Raw genomic sequence first — 24,659 nt, forward strand, 5'->3', positions numbered from 1 at the left:
AGTTTCCCTGCAACTGACGCTGCCTCTGGACAGTTCTGAACTTCCATGAAGAGCAGATGTTTCTTCTTTCAACTAAGAATCCATTGTCATGGTGAGTTTTTACACACATATCCAATGGTTGTATAAAATCCCCTACCTCTCATTGTTTTTGAACAAATAAATTACGAAAGAAAAACATTTATCCTTGTCTAAGAATTGAGCCCAAAATCTCGTATATTCCAGATGTTGTGACTCTCTTGACTAACAAGGAAATTCTGGGTAGGTAGACACTGAATGTATTTAAGAGCAATTGTTTCTCCTTTCAGCTAGGAGTCCACCAGTATGGTGCTTTTTATATACATGCCTAAGCACAGTTCAAATCCTATACCTAGTATTATTTTTAACAACTGAAATGTGATGAGAAAGGAAAATGCTGAACTTTTTCAGGGAAACAATTGAAGCATGAAAGTATGTGACTGAGGAGGATGGAGGGGAATCATAACATTAGTTTGTAGGATTATAGAGGTCAGGTCATATAATTCAGTTTGGGAGCAAGTGAATTTCAGATAAGGTATTGGTGATGTCTAATGTAGTAGATTAAAAAGTGAATGGTCCCGATGTGCCTTAGAGTGAAATGATGGAAAATATTTTGAAGAAACTACACATTCCTGAGATGGTAAAAGATCCACTGAGACTGGAAGAGATTAATGTTTTTTCTCAGCAATTATAATAATAACATTGAACCATGGCAAAAACTGATAATTCATGAGCGAGGAAGTTGCTGGCTGAGACTTCTTAAAAATTAGGAAAAAAAAGAACCATGAATTGTAATGTAACTCAGTCAAGACTTTAAAGTAATCAATCACTTATACCTTATTTACAAATTGATCTTTATTGAAAAATAAGATATAAATACCTTTCTAACATTTTCTGGGCTTTCTTGAGGTCAAAATGGTTGTTTCCTTTAAATTCCACAGAGATTTAGTTCAGAAGATCGAAATTTTAATATGTAAAAATTCATATGGTCAAAACCATCTGACCATTTTAAAAGGGGAAAAAAAAAAAAGTGAAAAAACAAACAAACAATGTTTTGGGTGAGGGGGCAAACTCCAATACATCCATACCCCTGCTATACCAACTATGAGATAATACTACAGTGGGGAAAGTGCACATTCCCTGATCCCCACTCTACCACAATCTCAGGCAAAATGGTTTGACTTTATAAAATGGCAATCATATGGTCCCAAGCATATGAATTTCGACATTTTAAAAATTCGATCTTCTGAACCAGACCCTTTCCATGTCTTGAGAATTTTCATGGTAGTTCACAGAAAAGTTTGGTGCTTGTATTAGATTGAAGATAATGTCTCTAAGTCCATGGGTCGAGCTGGGACCCACTGGGAATTTATGTGAAGGTGCTACCGTGGTTCTTTAAGTCAGTATATCATATCCCTCAGGTACTGGGCTTGTACCAGTAGAAGCACTGGTATTTCAGGCTTTACTGGGATGATTTTGTAGATAGCTGTAGGCAGCTGTGCTCTCAAACTTCAGAAACTGACCTCTGTCTCTAGCAGATAGACAGCGCCAATGTAAAGAAAAACCACATTCTTGTATTGAGTATAATAGTTTTCCTGCCTTATGGGGTAAGGCATCTCCCACCATTAGGAAAAGCATTAAACTACAGGGAAAATGATACTTCATGAACAAGTAAGTTGCTGGCTGAGGCAATTTAAAATCGTGAAAAAAGAAACATATATGTATGTGTCTGTGTGGGTTGGGGGTTGGGGGTGGATGTATGTGGTTTCATTCAGTACATGGATTACTTAAGTGGTTAAAGTAATGATCTGATGTTACATTACTTAGATCACTATTAATCAGTTAACACAGAGCAATCATGTTATAGTGGGGCAACATTAAGGAAGTTTCACCTAAACCCTAATTTGGCTCAATCTTTGAGTAAACATATTTAGAGATGTAGGGCTGTGGTGGGTACAGGTGGACTTGACCCCTGCAAAAATGATGTTTTCCTATGCTGTTTAAATTAACTTTTTGTAATCACACTGTAGTTGATTTTGCAGACTTTTGTGCTATGGAAATTTCATTGGCTTTACATTTTTATATTTAAGAGTTACAGGGGCATAACATATATGAGAGTTCCTTGGGAACTGCTCCCTATTAAAAAAAACATTGTTTTATTTATTTATTTACTTTTGTATGTTGATATGTTAGATCCAATTGTTTAGAGCCAGTTTATTGTGCCTGTGATAAAACAACAGTCCCAAAAGAAGTGGCCCCAGTACGGAATCCTACCATGACTTTCTTGTTGTATTACTTAACCAGTGCTTTTTCCATTGAATGATGTATAGCTTGATGTGTAAAGCTTTCAAAATTGTCAGTTATCCCCTTTTGTGGAATATTTTAAATGTGTTAGCAATGTGAAGATAATCAGTATGCATGTCTAACATTTCCTGAAGTGCTGCTGTTACCCCCCGAATGACTGCCACAAGATTCAGAAGGTAAGCTCTCCCTTAATAGACCAATACTGTTTCATATCTAAAAGAAGTAGATCCCCTCTGCCATTTTGGATAAGCTGTATGATGAATCTCTCCATTCCATCGCATATAATACTGATCAGGCTGATGGGTTTGAAATTGTTTAGGCCTGATGTGGCCCCTCTTTGTGGCTTGGTACCACTATTTCCTGTCAACATAGATTATTGAAATGTCAACATGATAACATTTTGTTTAATATGATTGATAGGCGTTCAGTTAAGTTTTCCTTGATTTTGTGCTGATAAAGAGCAAGAGGAAACATTCATCCCAGGAAGGGAATGTCTGGACCTTGAAAAAGATATGGAAACAGGCCAATTAAACCTTGTTTGGAATATTTCCACTAAGAATTTTACTGACATTGAGATTGGTATGCTCAATAGAGATATTTCATTTATACTGGCCTGGTTAGTGGACTTGCCTGATACCCTTGTAGATTTATGATTATTTGCCAGAAATGTTATGTTAAAATTGATGTTTGGTAATGTAGATTTTAACTATGAGGTGCCTTTCTTTAAAAACCTAGTGTATATACTCCACAACATCATCCTGTACTAGATGTGTTTATTAAATTATGTGAAGATTATATTTATTGTTTTTTGAGTAATAATCGTAGGAGGAAGGGTTTTGTAAATCTTACATTGAAAGAGAGACTTACACCCTCGTCCTTACGACAGGATAGCAGTATGGTTATCCAACCAGCAGACAAAGGAGGCTCTATCGTGGTTATGGACAGAGCTTACTATTTTGATACTATTAAGGGAATGTTGCAGGATGTTCATACTTATAGGTCTATAGAGTTACAGTAAGTGATATACAAAGATTAGAGGGAGAATTGGTGAGATCATTAATAGAATGTGTGAATAATGTTTGAATGTCTAAGGAACTCTTTCAATATTTTGTAGTGGAGAACCCACAGATACCAGCATTTATGGTCTTCCAAAAGTTCACAAAGACCCATTCCTCCTCCTCCTCAGACCGATAGTTGCTGGAGGTGGTTGGCTCACTGGGCCAATATCTGTATATCTGGAAAAGCAATTGAGACCAATACTTGCACAATGTGATTCAGTTTTAAGAGATAGCAAGCAGTTTCTACAGGATTTTTATGAGTGTGTGAACCATGATTCATCTGTTCAGTTTTGATATTTGGTTACACTTGATGTAACTTCTCTATATGCCGTTATTCCTATTTTGATGGAATAGAGATGGTTAAAAGAGTATTGATTCATAAGAGCACCTATAATATTAGACATATTGAATTATTTTGTCTTTTACTGGAAATGGTGCTAGAATACAATGTCTTCACATTTGATAGTAACTATTACATTCAGACATCTGGCATAGCTATGGGCACATCCTGTGCAAATAACTACACCAATTTGGTCATGGTAGAGTGGAAGGAGGAGTTTTTATTTGGTTCATGTAGACATAGTGCATCAATACGTTTTTATTGTCACTTGTTACCTGTTGATTTATTTTTATTATGGATAGGAATGAAGATCAATTTAACAAGTTTGTGAATGAGTAGAATGCTAGCAGCACTTTTTTAAGATTTACTCTGAATGAAGTACTCGACTAGTATGATTGATTTTTTAGATGTTCAGGTTTTAAGGGACAACGATGGCAGTTTCCACACTAGGTCACATAGAAAAGAATGCTTTCGACCTACTTACATCGTACTTGCATGCACCCTCAGCACGTATTTAGTAAAGTGCTGAGAGGACAGACCTTCAGAACTAGTCAACTTTCTTGTAAAGCTTAAGATTTTGACAACGGATTAAACCAAATAAGAACAGAGTTTTTGAGTGGAGATTACCGAGAATGCGAGATCAGAGAAGCACAGGAGTTAGTCAGGAAAGTTAGGGATACTACTGGAAACCTTATTTTTCATCACCTATACCGACCTACAAGCAAATTGTTAATTCACCACAGAGTTTCTTTTTTTAGCTTAACATACTCCAGTGATGACTGTGGTATAAGGAACATCATAAATAAAGATTGGCATGTTTTACAGACAGACCAGGATATAGCTAGGTTGGTGGTCCCTAGACCTAAGTTTGGATAGAGAAAAAAGAAATCCTTATGTCATAAACTTTGTTATCTGAGAAGTGAATGAGAAATAGACAACCATGATAAAGTAAGGGGTACATGTAGGTGCAATACATGTTCATTCTACATATGCATTGATGAATCTTGTACATTTAAACACCCTCAAGGCAATCAGGAGTTTATATTGGAAGTGGGAGCTATTTTTAACATGAGAAACTTAGTTTATCTGGCTTGTTGCTTACTTTGTGGGTCATTTTATGTAGGCAAGACTAATGGAGTCGTATGAGAGAGGATATGAGATAATTTGTATTGTGCCCACAAAGGTATGAGATGTAGTGCGGTTGCGAATCATATGAACCAAAAAGGGGAAGGATATCAGTTTATATTTTTAGTTTTGGATGTTATACGTGAAAGTGTTAGGAGGGGTGATATTGCAAACATTACACAAAAAGCTGAGCTGAAATAGATCCTTAGACTAAGGGCATACCAAGGATTAGGTTTAAATGATCTTGTATCTGTTCAGCTTATTTTAAAGGCAAGTTCAGTAAGGAAATAGCATACTGCTTAGTATGATGAAGTTTTAAATGGGTATATTATTTCTACTTTTTATTTGGTTTAATGCTGGTTTCGTAGGAAATGGAGTTGCCAATGTTTTTTGTTCACTGTTACCTAGTAACCAGGAATGCTTTATTTATTGATTAGCTACAGCTGATAGTTGATGTAATTGAGTGTATTATTTAAATTGCAATGTTTTTTACTGAAGTAAGATCTGATGAAGCAACTAGAATTAGCAAAAGCGCTTATATTTTAATAAACCTGTGTTTTTTAAGTGTTTGAGTCGCTCTGAAACCTGTTTTGTTTAACAGTTTTACAGTTTTATGAGCTTTTGCTGTGTTTTGCTCGGTACATTTTTTCTTTGGTGCATTTTGTTTAATATGATTGATAGGTGTTCAGTTAAGTTTTCCTTGATTTTGTGTAGGAACTCACCAGCTACATTATCTGATGCCAAGGAGCATGAGCTTTTACATTTTTTTCACTATTTTTGAACTGGATGTCAGTCAAGCAGCAGCCCCCTTCTGGCAATTTGCCTATTTGTTCCCAGTCATCTGTGTAAGGGTCAACTGGTAGTTTGAGTTATTTCTGTATTTATTTACAGCTGTATCCCCCACATATACTGAGGAAAGCACCAAGGAGGGATGTGCAATATGCTGTCTGCGGAGGACATCCCCTCACATCCACAGGGAGCATCAAGCAGCCCTGCCCCTCCCACAAAGAACAAGTGGTGATTTCTCCAGTCTCAGTCAAGGAATTTGAACCTACTCTGTAGGCCCCTGAGTGTGTACATCACCCTCATCCCACAGGATGAGGTGAGTGAGTCATGGTTCACTTCTCCCCCTCCCTGCCCTGTTCCCCTAATGTGAGTGATGATAACCAAACCCCATTCATCTTAAAAGGAAAATCCCAGAGTCTAAAATTCTGACTGAAAGAAACTCTTCCTGATACTTCCCAGTTGTTACAACCCACTTACCACATCATCATCAACCCTACTCCAGGTTTCAATTTACTTTATGCAACCCCGTTTTCACTCCCTCTAGTGAACACAATTAACAATATTCAGTTCTTGTTAAGGCTTCCAGTTCCCAATCACTGGGAAGTAATAAAGTTATTACATTTTGTGTGTCTTTGTGGTGGGGGTGGTTAGGCAAGACTCTCAGTGTTTACTTTTCATGAACTCATCAAAAATACTTATCTTAATTGTAGAGCTCTTTATTTCCTTTATTTATTCTGCATAGAATAACTGTGAGCAGTAAAGTCAGAAGAGTATAGTTTAGTGAATTCATACTAAATCTTAGCAGTCTCTTGACGTATTCCCCTTACTCCGTAGTAAAGCAATCTCAGAATTAGTGTGTAAAATTATCACAGGTTGTACTGTACAACCCCCATTGTGACAGTATGTTTTGGATTTCATTGTTTGAAATGAATTCATTGTTTGAGCCACACATGTTTTTTTTTACAGCAGGTCAGAAAACCATTACACTTGTCTAGTGTTCAGATATCAAAAAACAAAACATGAAAAAAAGAAGACTGCTTCTACTGCTGTTCGAAACTTGCATCATTCTGATGTTTTCTGCAGAGCAAGTGGCAGTCATGCATAACATCACAGCACTTAGCTAGCATTCAGAAATCTGCACAAAGTAAAATAGGAAATTAAATGAACAGAAAACTTTGTTTACTAATGTTTCAGGTTTACATTTCTCATATACAAGTGAGGTCATAAAATTCCTGAAAGGCTACTTTTCTCTGATGATAAAAAGCACAAGTGAAACTAATGAAAGGCTCAGTGAGAGATGTTGTGAGTACAACTGCAATTTGAGATGGAATTTGACAAAGAACATTGAAACTTCCTGTAAGCACCCCTCCCCCGACCCCTGCAGTCAAAGCTGGGACATGCTCAGAAAGACAGGCTGAAAATGTAAGCAAAAGAGCAGAATCAAAACAAAAAATCTCTGGGACTGTCCCTTTAAGTTTTTCAAACTTGTGACAGCAGTTATCATATGTCATTTTATTTATTTATTTTTATTTATTTTGCATTTGTTGACCGGGCTAGTCTAGCTGGAGATATTTCCATTTTCAGTAGAGGCCCGGGGAGAAAAGCTCCACATACTTAATAATGATATAGAAAAAACAAAGCAATAAGAGGCAATGCCACATACATTAGGAAGGAATTAACATAACATTGTACAGTAAACCATCAGGATTAAAAAATTGTGGAAGATAACATTTACATAACATTTGTTGGCAGAGTAGTAATGTAAAGGAAGAGTGAGAAGTGAGGTTACAAGCTAATAGTAGAGTATTAGTCAGGGTTACAGCAAGGGCATATACAAGTGATATAAGTACAAGGTCATAAGTAGTTAATGCAGATTTGTTAAGTCATAGCCCATATTTTTATCATTTGCCTTCTGATTTAATTTATGCTGCTGGTGCTTATTACAGATATAACAGTAAGAATATAATACGCATTGCAGAGTGTTTAGTATATACAGCCTTTTATATAGGAAAAACTATATGCAAATCAAGTAACAGAATTTATAAGCACCAGTATGCTATTAAAGTAAAAACTAATTTGAATACTTTACTTCAACATTCCATCATTTGTATGAATGTTGAGAAATACATATGTTATGCTCTGAATAGAATTAAGCTGGATATATTTCATTATATATTTATTTATCTATTAACATTTGTTTACAGGAATAGTACGAGTAGGTCAGCAAACTGAACCCTTTTCAACAGAGGCCTGGGGAGAAAAGCTTCATATATATCAATATGAAAAAAGACAAAATACGCAAAACAGAAAGATTTAAATAATTTTCCTAACAAGATAACATAATACAAAATAAGCTTAATGAGCAAAGAGTAGCAACATAAGAGTTAATAGTAAAGATTTGCAATAAATTGGATTGATGATTAGCCACAATTATATATCCTAAGCAGATTCATGGCAGGTTCATTATAAAAACTAGTTGCATTTGTATACAGTTGCATTGCAGCAGGACAGTTAGGTACAGAGTTCCCCTTAAGAGCTGTTATTTCTCTTTTTAGCTAGAAAACTACCAACAGTACCAGACCTCAAAACAATAGGAGCTGCAATGCAGTACAGAGCATAAATAGGGGTAGTAGGGAGGAGTTGTAAGTTAATAGCCAAATAGATTGTAACTGGGAGTAGGTAAGGAGATAAAAGTCTAGGTCTCGAGGAGTTAAGAATAAGAGAATTTGGGAAAGAGAATCAAGTGAAACTAGAGTGAGAAAAATTAGAGAAAGAACAGACAGCAAAACAGAACAAGACAAGAGGGAAAAGGAGGAACATTTTGAGTGCAGAAAATCGGTAAGAGTTGAAAATAGGGAAAAGAGGAATAAAACAGAATGAAGTAAAAGTGCCCAACTTTTAACTATGTATAATAAACATGTTTTCTTTTTTGTCTTTTTCTGAATTCTTGAGCAACTACCACGCTTCGGATGGGTTTTGTTGCGTTTGTGTTTGGTTCTTTGTCTCTTCATCATGGAGCAACCCAGGTCCTTTCAGGATTTGTTCAACTCCAACATCACACCCTTGCCTGGGGGTTTGATTTTATTATAACAACAAATTAGCAATTGCATTGTTCCTGAATCAGATAATTCAATTTGTGACCATTCTGCTATGGGAAGAATGCCAGCCGAAGTGATTAATGCTATTAATTCACCAAATCACAAGTCTAGCAAACAAGGAAGGTCTAACTATTGAACAGATGTAGAACATGCCAGGATTAATAATAATAATACTAGACCAGTCTTAGATCAATGGCTTAATCTTATACCTACTTTTCAATAAATAAACTCACTCCATTAAAGTGTAACATTATCAAAACAGTTATCATTCTTTGAAGTTAAATTAACTAAATATAAATCATTGGTGCTAGACAATGCTTTTTTGGGAATGCATTTCCAATAAAAGAGTACCCAAGGGTCTCCGAATATGAACATTTCCTAATGACATTGACTTTTCATTGAAATTATACCAAGATGTAATTGATTTATTTGATAGAACAGGAATTGAAATAATGACTCTAATTATTAGACATAATTTGGAAAAAATGGCAGAACTTTTGCAGGCGATAAATAATGTGACTGAGGCTGTTGCCAAAGATTTACTGTTCAGCAGTGTCAACGTCAAGTATGGTACAACAAAACACAGAAGCTGTGCTAAATCCACAAAATGATATTCAAGGTTCACTAAACTGAATTTATTACACTAGTGCAAACAACATACAAAGTACTTTCACAGAAAAAGTCTGCTTCCTCAGGCATCAACCAGACTCTAAATGTAAAAGGTTTATATAGCCCTTACTAACACTTCAACTAACACTTCAATAGGTAATTAAAGCAACATGTACATAATAAATTATTAGGTTATATTGCAACAATAAATTTACAAACATAAAACATATATATAAAATCTTAAATACTACCTAAAAATATATTAAATGAATGTATGTGTGTGTGTGTGTGTGTGTGTGTGTGTGTGTGTGTGTGTGTGTGTATATATATATATATATATATATATATATATATATATATATATATATATATATATATAAAATCACTTAATACAAGTGTGTAGATACGTAAGTTCAGGTTTCAGAGAATAGACTCCATTTAAACCAGGTGGAGAAAATGCCCTAAAGAAAAGAATACATTTATTCTCACATCTTTCTGTTATATTCAAAGTCAAGTACGGTAACATTTTTTTGCAAGGTGATTCTGTATGTAAAGATATACATGTTTGTAAATCCAAGAACTTGGCTAGAGATAAATTGGATTACAATAACAATGAGCATACCTTATATTTGTTTGTGCTAACAAGCGCAGTGTTACAGCAACTTGTAAAGAGAAGTCGCAATAAAAGCAAGGACAGTAACACATTAATGGGTTTGACCACTTTGGTTCTGATGACTTTTTAGAACAGCTTCCACTGAAGAAATCCAAATGAATAGCCAGCAAAAATCAACAAGTGAATGGATGTCGGTCCACACATTTTCAACAACTATCACTACATCAGGTCAACTACTGGAAGAGAGTGTAGTTTCGGTAACAGCACAACATATTATCGACTCTCAGTATAAGCTTAATATGACTACTGACCAAAACCACACTATGTAATTTTAGTTTTTCAGGTTGAACAAACACATTTTGCATTATTTTAAAAAGTTTATACATTTGTTCCAGCCACTAAATTAAATCTAACCTCTAGGCTTATAGATTTAAAGTTATTCACATGCAAGATCAATTTGTAGGCTTTTTTGCAAATAAAAATGAGTCTGTTACTCCAATATCAATTTTTTAAGAGATCCAGTTCCTTTAATCCCCCCATCCAACTGTTCAGATGTTTGAAGCAGTGTGTGAGCATTACATTAGTGAGTATAATAAGACTGACAAGAGAAGAAAGTATTTTATTTGTCTATTCAAGAGATAGTGCTGAAAAATGTATTTAAAGACAGAAATTATAGATTTATGAGACCAGGCAAAGGGGGTGGAATGGTTAAATGAAAATGTCTCATATTCTTCTAAACTGCTTTCATTGCTTAATGACAACAGATGTTATATTAGTGTCAGTCGATGAGTCATATAGGTTATGCACACATCAAGGCAGGGCAAGAGTTATTGTGGCAACAAGTCATTTCTGCGCAGTTATTTGAATTTTTAAATGTTGATGAACTGATCGTACCAACAGTTTTTGGTAATCCCAAAATTCATTCCAACTTGCTGATCCTCCATTTAGACCAATTGTTTCAGCAAAGTGATCTATTACTGAACCTTTAGCAGTCTTTGTCAATCAAGCAGTTAAGCATTTTGTAGATTTACACACTCATGTACTCAAAGATACATGACATTTTCTCAAAATTATGGCTGAAGACCCTTTTGCAGATGCCTATCTGCTAGTTACTGCAGATTTACAAAGTGCGTATACTGTTACACCCCACAATTTAGGATTCTTGATGCATTAAAGGATCCAACAGAGATATCATCTTGGTGGAGACATTTATGGATTTAATTTTAAATAACAATTTTATACATTTCTAAGGTCAGTACTTTAAATAACATTATGGTGTGACAGTGGTAGCATCATCTGCTCCCGTTTACACAAATGTACTGTTAATGCAATGGGAGAAGAGAAATATGTTTTCCCATTTGTTGTATAACAAAGTTCTTCTGTGCTTAAGATACCATGATGATATTGTTATGTAGTGTGAAGGTACAGATAATGAATTAGATACATATTTTAATGACATCAGTAAGACTACTCATTTTCTTAAACTCACTTGTGTGACATCATGTAAAGAGATTCATTATTTTATTCATGGAGTTATGGAAGGACACAGTTACATACATTTACCAGTCACCTATATTTTGTAAACACACTGTTTCCAATGCATATTTGCATTGGGGTAGTTGTCATCCATTGCATCAAAAACATGGGCTAATTAAAGGGCAAATGATCAGGTTATTGTGCATCATCTTGGTGGATGAATTATTCATTAAGGAACTGAAGGTTTTAAAAAGTCATGTTCTACAATAGGGATTATCTGTTTTTTTAGACAAGACTGCTCATGAAGTTAGAGAAGGCAGAAACACTATAAGCACATTTTAGAAGTAGCGTGCATGGTATGTTTTGTAGTGATAACAAGAAAGAAGCAAAAAGTTTAACGTTTATTACTCATTCAACTATGATGCATATTATGTTTATATGATAGTTAGAAATAATTGTAACTTAGCAATAGAATAAATTCAATCCAAAGAAAACAGCTGCAAAACCAAGACTAAAAACCAATAAAAAGTACACAACCTTGACCAAAGGACACACCAGGATGAATAATAAATTATCCATTCTGGTGTGTCCTGTGGTCGAGGTTGTGTACTTTTTACTGGAATTTATCAGTAGATTTTTTTTAAGAAACCAGGCAATACATTCTCTTGTACTTTTAGAAGAGGCAAATGTCTGAAAGAATATTTTGAGAACACCAGATCCCAGTTGAGATTTACATCAGGTAATATAGGCAAAATGTGGCACACATAGACCGTGCAGATATGTTTTAGATGTGGTAACCACTACACCTGTTTCATTTGACAGAGTTTTGACTTATCTTGGGTAAAATAATTGTAGAACTAAAGCAGTAGCTTACTTAGCTAAGTGCATGTCCTGTGATAGTTTTTTATGTAGAAAAAAATTGAAACCCTTGTTAAGAGAAAGGATTTACAAGCATGGTTTTGATATCAAGAATAAGAACAGGAATAAGCATGCATCTACATGTAATAATTTTAAAAAAGTTTTTATTTTTTGTAATGGCCAAAGTTTCCACAAATTCACTATTCCATTTATGGAAAGATCAATTGGAAAATGAAAAATTAATTTGGCAATTAGAACTAAATGCCACCAGAATTCCTGGGTTAAATGAAGACACATCATTGGCATCAGTTCTAAAATTATGTTCTTGTTGTATATAATGCAGTCCTAGTATCTGTTTACTGTAAGTCTGTATAACTACAATTTTTTTTAATGTTGATGAATTGTTTGTGTTTTTAAATACTGAAGAATTTTGAAACACTGAAGATTTTTGACTGGATGTTAGTTCCCATGGGACTTTGAGTGTAAATACTTAAATATAGTAAGCAATATGAGTTATTTTTGCTAAATTCTGTATATCAGATGAAAACACTCAAATTTTAACTTGTGTATAATAAATACATTTTTTTCTATTTCATATTTTTCTGAATCCTTGAGCTGCACAATTCCGAAACGTTTTCTGGTTCTTAGCGTATTTCACATGCTTCAGACAGGTTTTGCTGCATTTGTGTTTGGTTCTTAAAATCTGCTGAACAGCAAATATAAGAGTTTTATACATAAGTGAGAAAAGAAGAGGGAGGAAAATCTCCCGACAGATGAGGACAGGTGTTATAAATTAGCAATGAAAGCAAAACAGTACCCGTGACAGATTAGGTTGAATGCATGTACATTTTCTGTGCTTAATATCCCTTAAGTTTACATTTTTTAAATAAACATTTACAATATTAATTGTTTTCCACAGAAGTCTACTGAACACTTAAAGGAAGACAGACCAAGGGCTTAAGCATACAAAGACTATAATTTCCACTTTTCATCCAAAACAGACTTCATTACAATAAAATACATCAGCACAAACTTTGTTATATACAAACTCTGAACCAACTAACATGCACAATAAATTACCATATGATTAAAGGTTAATTAACATTAACAAATATAAATATAAAAACTTGCTAACTACACCTATAAACAGGAAATCCTTAATCTCCTGTCTTTTAAAAAACATTTAATATTTATTGTGCCATTTATTCCAGGGAAACTGTCTGCACCTAACTTCAATTGCCAAAGTGTTTCTTTTTGTTCTACCTTACTTTTAAAATCCCCACCTCTCCTATCCATGGAAACCTGTTCTACTACAGTGAACATAAACTTTCAAAATTTTGAACATTCCAAGGAGTGTTTGTAGAATGCATTTTTGTCATTCTTATTTTTAAAGGCATACAGATGTTCCTTAATTTTATGGTCCAAGGACATGGTGCTCATACCTTCAGAGCACGCACTAAATCCTGTACACTTGCTAATGTAGACACCCCCCCCTTTGACTTACAATTAAACGCACTTGAAATGGGAATAATATATTTAAGATGTTCCAAATCCAAATGTGGCCTCTCCAAAATAAATCTACAAACAGAGCAGCTTCCACATTTGTACATTCCCTTAGGTTTGAAAGACAATTGTCCTATACTATTAATTTTTGTGGTGTTATGCTGTAATATTCTTTTTAAATTATAAGAGTTCTTAAAAACAAATTTTGGATGAGTACCCACACTTCTTATCACATCTACATTCCCTTCCAAAATCTTCCAATTATTCTTAGTAATGCAAAATATGCCATAACTATCTACTGTCATACTTATACTAGAAACTGCTCCATTTTTATCAAAATGACTTTTATCAACAGATTTCTGAAGATCTTTTTCAAAATGGGGGGAGGAAAATCTTTCCGATTCTTTCTAACTTCATCTGTTATCTTTAAAAGCATATCAGGTTTATATTCCCTCCACTTAAATTTACTACAAACTCTGCTTCTTGTTCAAACATAACATCAACATTATTTTGTATTGTGATTGTTAATTAATTAATATTTGTATATTGTCACTTTATCTTTATTTATGTTTGCTGGGGCTTTTCCCCTCGGCTCTCCACTGAAAATTGGTTTGTTTGCAAACTCAGTTAGACTAACCCAGTTAACAAATGTGAAATAAATAAATATAAATAAATAAGATGTCATCCTAGAGGCCCTAATTAACTGGCTTCTAAGAATGTTATTTTTAATAAATTTTGGATGATTACTCTGATAGCTCAAATAATTATTACTAAAAGTATTTTTTCTAAGACTCCTGCTCTCAAACCTCCCTTGTAAATCATTCCATATTAAATATACATGTAGGAATGGTATTTGTAAACTATGATCTCTCATGGTAGAATTCAAAAATTCAGATTTATCATTCATTTGATTGCTCAAAGAAATTACATTATTTTCACCCCTTCTATGATTAGAAACAAATCGTCAACAAACCTGTTACAGTAAACCACTTTATAAGTGGTGGCCGTGGGTAAAAGAAATCTTATAGTCCCACCAGCCTAAGACTAATTTAGCAAAGACTAGGGCAATTGCTGAACCCATGGTCACCCCTTTGGCTTGTTTATAAACCTGGTTGTTAAAAATAGTTATTATTGAACAAAAGCTCCAGCAATTCACAATACAATTCAATGTCCTGCTTAGAAATGTTATTAAAATGATTTAAAAATTTCCTGCACTTAATAAAGCCCTTAATTTTACATTTTTAAATAAACTTTTACAACATTAATTGTTTTGTTACTCAGTTGTCTTTGTTGTAGTTTTTAGCATTATTCAGAATTATTGTTACATATTAGCAGTATGTCATTATTGTGAAAAGTTCATCAGAGTTCACGTGATGTTTTAAGAGCAGTACTTAAGCTTTATTTTTATTTAGATGTTTATCTGGTGACATTCAGCAATTTAAATAAAAATCCTAACCATATTTATTAAATCACTCACTTTTTGACTATTTTTTGACTAGACAGAGAGGTCTGTACACTCAGGTAGCATGCAGTCAGGGAGCAGGTCATATCCTGCATGCTTTTTGTTGTGTGTTGCAGGTGATGCTGGATATACCCTCTAGCCCTGATTGATTGACACCCATCCACAAGCTCCAGACCATGCAGGAAATGATCTATAATGTAGCACATGCCAAAATGCATATCAAGACAGATGTTCAGCCACTTCAAGGGTCACTTCTGTTGCCCTCTGGCCTGTATACATCAGGTCACTGCAGTACAGTACAGAAATCTGCAGCAGGACTTTTGTTGGGTGTGCAGTCTTGCACAGCATAGCACTGTGCAATCAGTTAGAGCAAAAGACAATCATCTTGACAGGACATTCCACACTAGTAGTAGCAGCAGTGGAAGAGCGGGGCACTGAATCAGGTAAGGACATGCAGCAGGAGTATCACAGCTGAGGAAGAGGTAGGTGCAATATACCTGTAGCATCAGCAAAGAGGCAGCAAGTGGTCCTCATCTATGGGTATAATACTGACAAGACTGAATAAAATGATGCAAGATTTATCACATTCAGGCTATGTAGAACACTGTGTGAACTGGCCATGCTGTAAAGGCAGATATTAGCATGCCAACAGAGGAGGTGAAAAGGGTACAGTCAACATCATTTGCATTATTGTGCCTAAGTTCCCCATATATATCTAGGATGGTGGGCATATCCACATAAGCAATGATGTGCATTTCACATATTGTGTGTTCTGGGCACACAGGTGCAGCTCATAATAGACTGTCATGTACAAGATATCTTTCATGCCCTGGTGAGGTTGTGAGCTCAGCCTGTTCCTCTACAGGGGTGTATGTATTGGTGGATGTGGGTGACATGATGTCTAGAGTGTTGTAGATGTGGCTCCTATGTCATCAGACCATGCCATTTGCATGTTGCCATCATTATCAGCCACAGGTGCTCTGATGACATCACTTATATGTTGTCCTGGGCCCTCCACCAGTGGAACCTATGATAGAAGGAGCACACATGACAACCTTCTCTGCCTACATACGTGTGGCCCCCTACAACCACTTTTGGCATGCATATTACTACACACTAAAATTCAGCTATGGTACTTCTTGACATACATACCTTGTTATCCAGGTTGTTGCAGTTACAGAACTGCGGACCAGAGAAGCCTGAAAAGATAGATATGCAGATGGGTCATGACCAATACTCCCTTTCAAATCTAGTGTTATGTGCTATACTTTATTGTAATGAACTTTTCTAAATTAGTGTGTACCCAGATGAAACAGGGTTAGTTGGTTGGATCCAGCCCAAATTCTACATCCAAGCTAACCTCCAGAATGAAGGACTGCTACCCCTGGTTGGCAAGCATCAGCAAAATTTCAGCCTCAGTGAGCCTCTTTAGTGCTGGTAGTCCACTCCCTGTTTTGACTTTGTCTGACAGAATATCCATGCCTTTTCTTTTGCATCCATTATCATATGAGTAACTCTTGCAAGAGCATTCACATCCTGCACTAATACATGACAAATCTCACCTTGATAAAGCTTGTCTGCAACAATTTTGCCAAGAAGGTACATGTCATGCAACTAGAGGGGCTGTGGTAGCTCTTCATTCTTTGAGGTGGTGAACTTTGTCAGGTGATGCTTCCCTTGTATGACCATATTTTCCATGTTGGTATATTTACATTTTAGGCAAAACATGTCACTTCGTGGGTGTGTATGGTATATTCTGGAATACCTGTAATTCTGGATACAATCTCCCTTTTTGCACTTGTTTACCTGCCAAGGTTAGTGGTATACACAGCCTCTCCCAGTTCTGCACTATACCCATTAATACAGTCGTTCCACTCCTTTTCATACCTGTTTATCAGTTGCACATACCCATTAATACAGTCGTTCCACTCCTTTTTGTACCTGTTTATCAGTTGCACATACCCATTAATACAGTCGTTCCACTCCTTTTTGTACCTGTTTATCAGTTGCACATACCCATTAATACAGTCGTTCCACTCCTTTTCGTACTTGTTTATCAGTTGCACATACCCATTAATACAGTCGTTCCACTCCTTTTCATACCTTTTTATCATTTGCACATACCCATTAATACAGTCGTTCCACTCCTTTTTGTACCTGTTTATCAGTTGCACATACCCATTAATACAGTCGTTCCACTCCTTTTCGTACTTGTTTATCAGTTGCACATACCTGTTAATACAGTTGTTCCACTCCTTTTCGTACTTGTTTATCAGTTGCACATACCCATTAATACAGTCGTTCCACTCCTTTTCATACCTTTTTATCAGTTGCACATACCCATTAATACAGTCGTTCCACTCCTTTTTGTACCTGTTTATCAGTTGCACATACCCATTAATACAGTCGTTCCACTCCTTTTCGTACTTGTTTATCAGTTGCACATACCCATTAATACAGTTGTTCCACTCCTTTTCGTACTTGTTTATCAGTTGCACATACCCATTAATACAGTTGTTCCACTCCTTTTCGTACCTGTTTATCAGTTGCACATACCCATTAATACAGTCGTTCCACTCTTTTTCGTACTTGTTTATCAGTTGCACTTAGCGTTATGCATAGATATTCCCCTCAGTTACATACTGCAGTCATGCCTCAGCATGAGACAATGGAACTCCAAACACCTGTGACATGTCTTTCACATAGTTTCCACTGTACATGATTGCCCTCCCATACAAAAACCCTGGGTTCCCAGTAATATACAGACAACAATGTCTCCCTCAGTGTGACTGTCATCCATCACAGGGCTTATTGTTCTTGTTGAGGTACTTTACCAGACAGGACTCCTTCTATAACTACATAAACCCTTCCTTAACTAGTTAAAGTTGCATTTTCAATGAATTATTACTGAAATTCCTCTATGCCACAGTTTTATGGTAATGCATGTTGCTACAGAAACTGACACTGACGGTATTGTGCTAACATGGCGGTTATTGTCTCAAGGCTATTTAGACTGGTAGTTGTGCATATCACTGCAACAGTGAAGTATGTGACCAGTGTGCCCGTTCATACACTATGTGTGTGTGTGCATGTAGTGTGGCAGTGCACTGCTATAACCATTCATAGCACTAATGCACAGCTCTAGAGAGCTACAGGAGTGCCACAGTGCAGAATTACATTGTGTGACAAGTGATGTATAAATGTGTGTGCACACACGGCTATAATTTTTTCCTAAAACATACCTGAGCAACTGGTCATGTCTATTTCAGGTGCTGTATAATGTAGAGCTTCAGCCTTGTGTAATAGGGAGATCATGAGCTTAATGTTCTTTCTGCACAGGGAGTTTAAGAAGTACCTGTTTGGACAATACGAAGGACCCTTGTGGAAGATGGATGCTTGACGTGAGCATGCTATGACAGTGAGGGATGCCTCTGGCACCAACCATTCTGTTGAGCAGTGCTGCCATCCCTACAGTGACCTCAAGTGGTACTGCCCTGATCTGCTTCTTCATTTTTTCCATTATGTCTTCCTTCTGCAGGTCCAGTTGTGGAAAGAAAGAGATGAGGCCACTCTCACCTTGGTTTGAGCCAGTGGAAGCTCTGAAGCTGGGTCACCAAGGCCACCAATGCAAACTCCCAGCAACAGAACAATGATTCCCCTGCTAGATGTGGCCTACAAGTTTGAAAGCAGCCCTTCTTGAAATGGTCAAGTGGAGTCTGGCCAGGTCTTACAGCACCAGTTGTGGAGACTTGTGGCTGTTGAAGTCTGGTGACAAGTGGATGTCTACCTCAGTAATGTTGAGCACCTTCTGACATGGCTTGTTGAGTTGTGTGAATGACAGGCCTGAAATACTTAGCCACAGGGAGAGAAACCACTCCATAATGTTGGCCACCTAGGTGAATTATGCCTGAGTTTGTTGCCTTTTGGGCTGGTCTGGCATCCAGTCATGTCAGGAACCTACCTTTTCTCCTTTCTGGTGTTTCTCTCCCTTATGTGCCATTCCCCATTTTTGTTCATTGTCCATCCCTCTCCATTATCTCTTTTCTCACTTGTCCACCCTCTGTATATTTGTGCCCAACCATTGTCATCCTAACCTTTTATATGTCTATAACACCTTTTTGTCCAAGTCTGCATTCTATGTTTGTCTGCAGCTGCTACCTCTATGCCATCCATAGCCTTTCCTCACCACCTTTACCACTGCCGTTATTTTCCATTTATGCAAAAGGGTCTCTTTCCCTAAAAAAAAAAATATATATATACATATATATATATATATATATATATATATATATATATATATGGATCTACTTGATTTTGGCAAATTTCTGTTTCACCAAAAATTGAAATTCATGAGGGGAATTTATCGAAAATGCACTTTCACGTAAATGAGTGGGTAAAACAAAAAATAAATTAGCTAAATAAAGAAAAACATGCGGTTAGTGTTGATGTACAACTAAGCGGGCTGTTGTTGAGATCGTAGTACAGTGGGGATGAGGGAACATTCCCTTTTCCCCACTGTAGTGCGATCTTAGAGTGAGAATATTAAAGTAGGGGGTGTGTGGGGGGCACAGCCCCCCACATTGGGGGTACAGAGGGGCTTCTCCCATGCATAAAAGTGTCTTAAGTGGTTTTGTTTTTTTTTTCATGGATTTACATGAAAGTGCGTTTTCGTTGAAATGCACTTTCGTGTAAATGCATTTGTGGATTTACGTTTCATTGAAATGTAAATTAGATAAAAGACAGTAGATCCATATATATACATATATATATATATATATATATATATACTTCTCCCACTCCCTTCCATACCTTATGGTACCTTTGTATGTTTTCCCTCTATACCTTATGGTACCTTTGTATGTTTTCCCTCTACCTATGCCTCTTTGCTTTTCTATATATCCCATTTCCTCCCTGTTTATATGAAGAACAGGGTTGGCACTTAGGTGTTCAGATCCACAGTGGTCTGTCTGATGCCATTGTGCTACTCTTCTTGCACCAAATGAAAACACAGTGCATCCAAGTGGCATTGCACAGTGCATTGCAGTACTCGTATATGCAAACACTTGGCTGCACTAGCCTGCCTTCCTTGTGTCATTCATTAAGTCACTTATGCATCCAGCTGTAACATTGTTGCAACCATTGAGCAGCCCATTGTTTCTCCCATTAGCTCTACACTTTTTCTTTAATTAGGCTTGTTATTATTATTATTAGTCTTTTGCACAAACTGCTGGTACTTCCATGAAAATTAGCAGTGTGTAGGCACACATTGCTTGTCTATGAATCCCAGCCATTTCCTCACTCAGGAACTGTAGCTTCTCTAGATAACAGCTTAAAATAACACAGGCTAGGCTAATATTGAAAAAAAAAATCAATGTCAATTAAGATGTAAATTAAATAAGGAAAATGCTCAGTATGATGCTAATTAATAGGCAAACAGGTTTTCTTTTCATCTTAAGTGTGTGTGTGTGTGTGTGTGTGTGTGTGTGTGTGTGTGTGTGTGTGTGTGTGTGTGTGTGTGTGTGTGTCTGTGCACACACGTGCGTACATGCATACGTGTGGATGACAGCTTGTGTGACTTTGCTGAGAAAGGTCTTAGTTGTGTCAACGTCCATACAAACAATGCTTTTACCCTTGCAACATATCAATTTTTGTAATGTTATGCTCACAAACATTACCTGCCATTAGAACTTTAAAATGATAAAAATAGAGCATTGTCTTTTTCTAGAGTGTGTTCTGAGCATTGTTCATCAAATCAAAGTAAATCTATTGATTTTATAACTTGATTTTTTTTACTTTTTATGCTCAATAATGTGTTAAAATAACTCTACTTACCCCATTGAGGTTGTAACCAAGGCCAGCAAAGAGCAGGATTGGCAGAATACGAGGATTATTTGCAACATGAAATCTCTTTGGCATGTCATCTTTTCTGTATACCGATAAGTAAGGATGTGCGTTCTTTAGTGCCTGATATAACTGTTCCTCTTTTCCTTCCTTGGGCAGTATCATTCCGAAACCCCCATAGTCTACAATGTCAAACTTGACCAAGTCTCGGAACTTTATGTATTTTGAAAGCAAGATTTCTTTCACTGCAGGGTCCTTTTTGACAGTGGTCATCCCATGGTCAGATGTTATGATCACATTTAGATCATCTTTCAAACCATGTCTTTCAATGGCTTCTAAGAGGTAACCGATGGTCCTGTCAATCTGCACAATCATATCACGCCTCTCTTGTGTCTCTGGCCCTTTTGAGTGGCCAACTTGGTCTGGTTCCCCATAGTACAAAGTAACAAAGTCAAAATTCTCTTTAGTAAACCAGTTCATGACAATGTCGATATTTTCTCGCCACTCGGTTTCATTGGAATCAGGATGATCAAATGACTCCACTAGGGTTCTGTAGATTGATTGCCCACTGTAATTGGCTCCTCCACCTGGATAATGAAATGATCCAACTCTTTTTCCCTGTGAAATAGATGCACATTTAAATATTTTTTAAGTTTTATGTTTCAATTATGCATTATCATTATTATGTATTATTTGGTAGCTGAGAGTCCAATAGGCATACAGTATTTGTTTTCAGAAGCAGATTCATCAGGAACCAGTAAAAGTTATACTAATGATTATAGTATTGGGAGTAAACTCATGCAGTCTTTAATAATAAACAGACTGTAACACTGATACAAATGCAATATCTAGTACAACTATGGAAAACAGTTCATAGTCTTAACTTGAGCATTACAAGAGATCAAGACAGGGTAGAAGCAGTCACACTGAGTTTGAGGTGGGTGAATAGAACATATCTGGGGCTTCTTCTTCTGCTGGTATCAGGTGTCATATTTGCTGAGAAAATATATTCAAAATCAGGAGGACATTCAGAGCCTAGAGATTACTACATAATTAATATTTTGTAACTTAACTCAGTAGTGTGAGGTAACAGGCTTCAAAAGACAAATAGGTTTACAGGTATGTACTAGGCTAACTGCCCTTGTGGATCATTTTAAGCCTAACCAATTCCCCTTGGTGAGAATCATGCTCTGTACCTCTTGTCTGTGAGGTAAACACTTTAATCAATATCCCAACCCCCAACCCTGGTATAATCATCATGATATGATCCTGCGTGGAGGAGACACCAATGAGTTTCCAGTTCAGTAATAAGAGTTAAAAATTGTTTTTCACTATCCATAATCTGATACTGAGCTACTTATAATATACCTAAACAAGACATCAGAAGAAAACATTATCACATGTATTATATTTAATAAAGACATAAGACAATCTGGTGCGTCCATCTCCTTTTGAAAACAAATCTGAAGATCAAGCTCTAGGCAGCTATCAAGGTCTTAGCTACAATTTTAGGTACTGACAATGGTGGTTAGATATACATTAATTTTAACAAATACTTTGTTTGGTGTTGAGCTGTTGGCCTACTCTTTATTAAATAACCAGTACATGTTACATATGTGTACTTCACAGAGATGCAGGAGAACTTACGTAATAAAATAAGCTGAATGTCTGAATACATTCCAAGACATCTGAGTTCTGTCTTTCCAGTTCAGTGTAATATGATGCTTTATAAGTGTGAATAGCGTAATTAATATTCTTTTTTGTTGTTTCTTTAGCTTCCCAGGGGGAACATGTAATAGGGCAAATTTCCAAGATAATGTAGATTTCCCATATTTCATTTTGCTTAATCTGACATTGAGTGAACACCATCATTTGTATGAGCATTTACAGCTCCATAATATATGAAGTAGGTCAGCATTCTGGCCATCACAATGTGGACATAAGGGGGATGAAGCAGGTTTAAATTTGTTTATTTGTGTCGGAGTAAGGTACGCATTATTTAGTATCATGAACTGAGTGTAGCTCAGTTTTCTGAAGGGAATATATTTGTCATTTGAATAGAGTGAGTCATTTGGTCATTAGAAATTAGTGGATCTATGTCACGCCAGTATTTTGAGAAAAGTATCCCTTCTTGGTACCTTATTGACATTATGAGTTTGTATGAGCAGGATGTCATGTTCTTTCTCAGTGTTAGTAGAGACCAAAGTGTTTTGACTAAACGTAGGTCTCTCATTGTGATTGTAGGATTATTTAGTATACTGGCACACATATCTCTGATTTATCTTACCATAATTAGGTATTGTTTATGTAGGTTCAAAGTTGTTCTCAGCTCTGAGGGATTGATTCCTATATGAATAAATGTCTAACAACATCAGCTCCCTTAGCAAGGGGTATGGTTTTAAGTTTAACATGTTATCATTAATCTTAAGATTAGGATTCATATGCAGAGGTTGCAGTATAATAAATGCATTATATAAATTCAATGAGTTGAAACGTTTTTGCAGTGCCTTAAATTTGTCGCAATTGTTGTATGTAACTTCATGTTCTTCAAACTATTTTTGTCCAAGAAAGGGAGAGCCTGGGGATTTATGCTTAATGATTTAATATATTTATAGTATAGGGTTTTCCAAGTAGGAGACCATATTTTTTTGCTTGGATTATATTCAGATATTGCCAGTACCCTGTTGACTCTTATTATGTCATAGTATAGTTTAAAGTCTGGGAGAGTTAAACCTCCTTTTTCATTAGGGAAAATCAGTTTTTCATATTCAACTTTGACTAATTTAGGATACCATACAAACTTGGAGAGAGAAGAGTGTAGTTTATGGAAGAAGTTAGCTTGTATTGGCATGTCAGTAGCATTAAATAGGTATAACATTTTGGGTAAAAATATATTTAAATTGTAAGGCAGCTGGAATGGCAGATTCACACACAATCTCTACTGATTATATCACTATGCATGTGTAAACACCCCAGGTTTCAGCTGTCTATTAAAATGAGCCTTATCCATTTATTACTGTATTTACCCATAAACAGTGTTACTGATACGTTTCTGCATAGTCTGGTGCTTTAAACTGCAGTAGAAGTTCAATAGTGAGAGAATTGTCTCTGCTGTAGTTTGTGCTTCAGTGCTTTTATAGTCTACTTATCATTCATTTGCTTAAGGTTGCATTCTCTGTCTGCCCCACCTCCACTAACATATTAAGCTAAAGTTTCTGAAAGTGCTCCAATATTGGATTTATTTCATTGGATGCTTCTGTAATTATCATGCTAATTCCAGCCCAGAGCTACCCCCACCCTGGGTCTTTTATGAAAGACTTGGAGAGGAGTGGAACTGCCAGTAACTAGCTTTTCATCAAAAGAGAAAGAGAATTGTTTCATTTCTGCTTAAATATTTAAGTTACACTTATAGTGACATGTGGGGTGATACTTCTTTGTACATTTCTACTTTTTTACCATGTTTTAGTAAAAAAAAGTTATCAGTTTGCATTTTTCAGTTTGTTCTGGGTCATTAGTCTCACATTTTAATTTGCAGTTGTGGGAAGTTTATGTTTTTACATTCTTCTGCACT

The 24,659-nt window shown here is 36.0% G+C and overlaps 1 protein-coding gene across 1 annotated transcript in view; it reads right to left on the bottom strand.

Moving 5' to 3' along the window:
- Positions 1 to 24,659, bottom strand: part of LOC122816145 (ectonucleotide pyrophosphatase/phosphodiesterase family member 7-like) — a 331,876-nt gene that overhangs the window by 99,533 nt on the left and 207,684 nt on the right. Inside the window, exon 3 of the mRNA XM_044088901.1 lies at positions 21,080 to 21,706. Within this exon, the coding sequence (XP_043944836.1) occupies positions 21,080 to 21,706 (627 nt within the window). The remainder of the gene's footprint in view (positions 1 to 21,079; positions 21,707 to 24,659) is intronic.

The sequence above is a fragment of the Protopterus annectens genome, chromosome 12.part0, assembly GCF_019279795.1.
Source record: "Protopterus annectens isolate FY-2018-M chromosome 12.part0, PAN1.0, whole genome shotgun sequence".
NCBI lineage: Eukaryota > Metazoa > Chordata > Ceratodontiformes > Protopteridae > Protopterus > Protopterus annectens.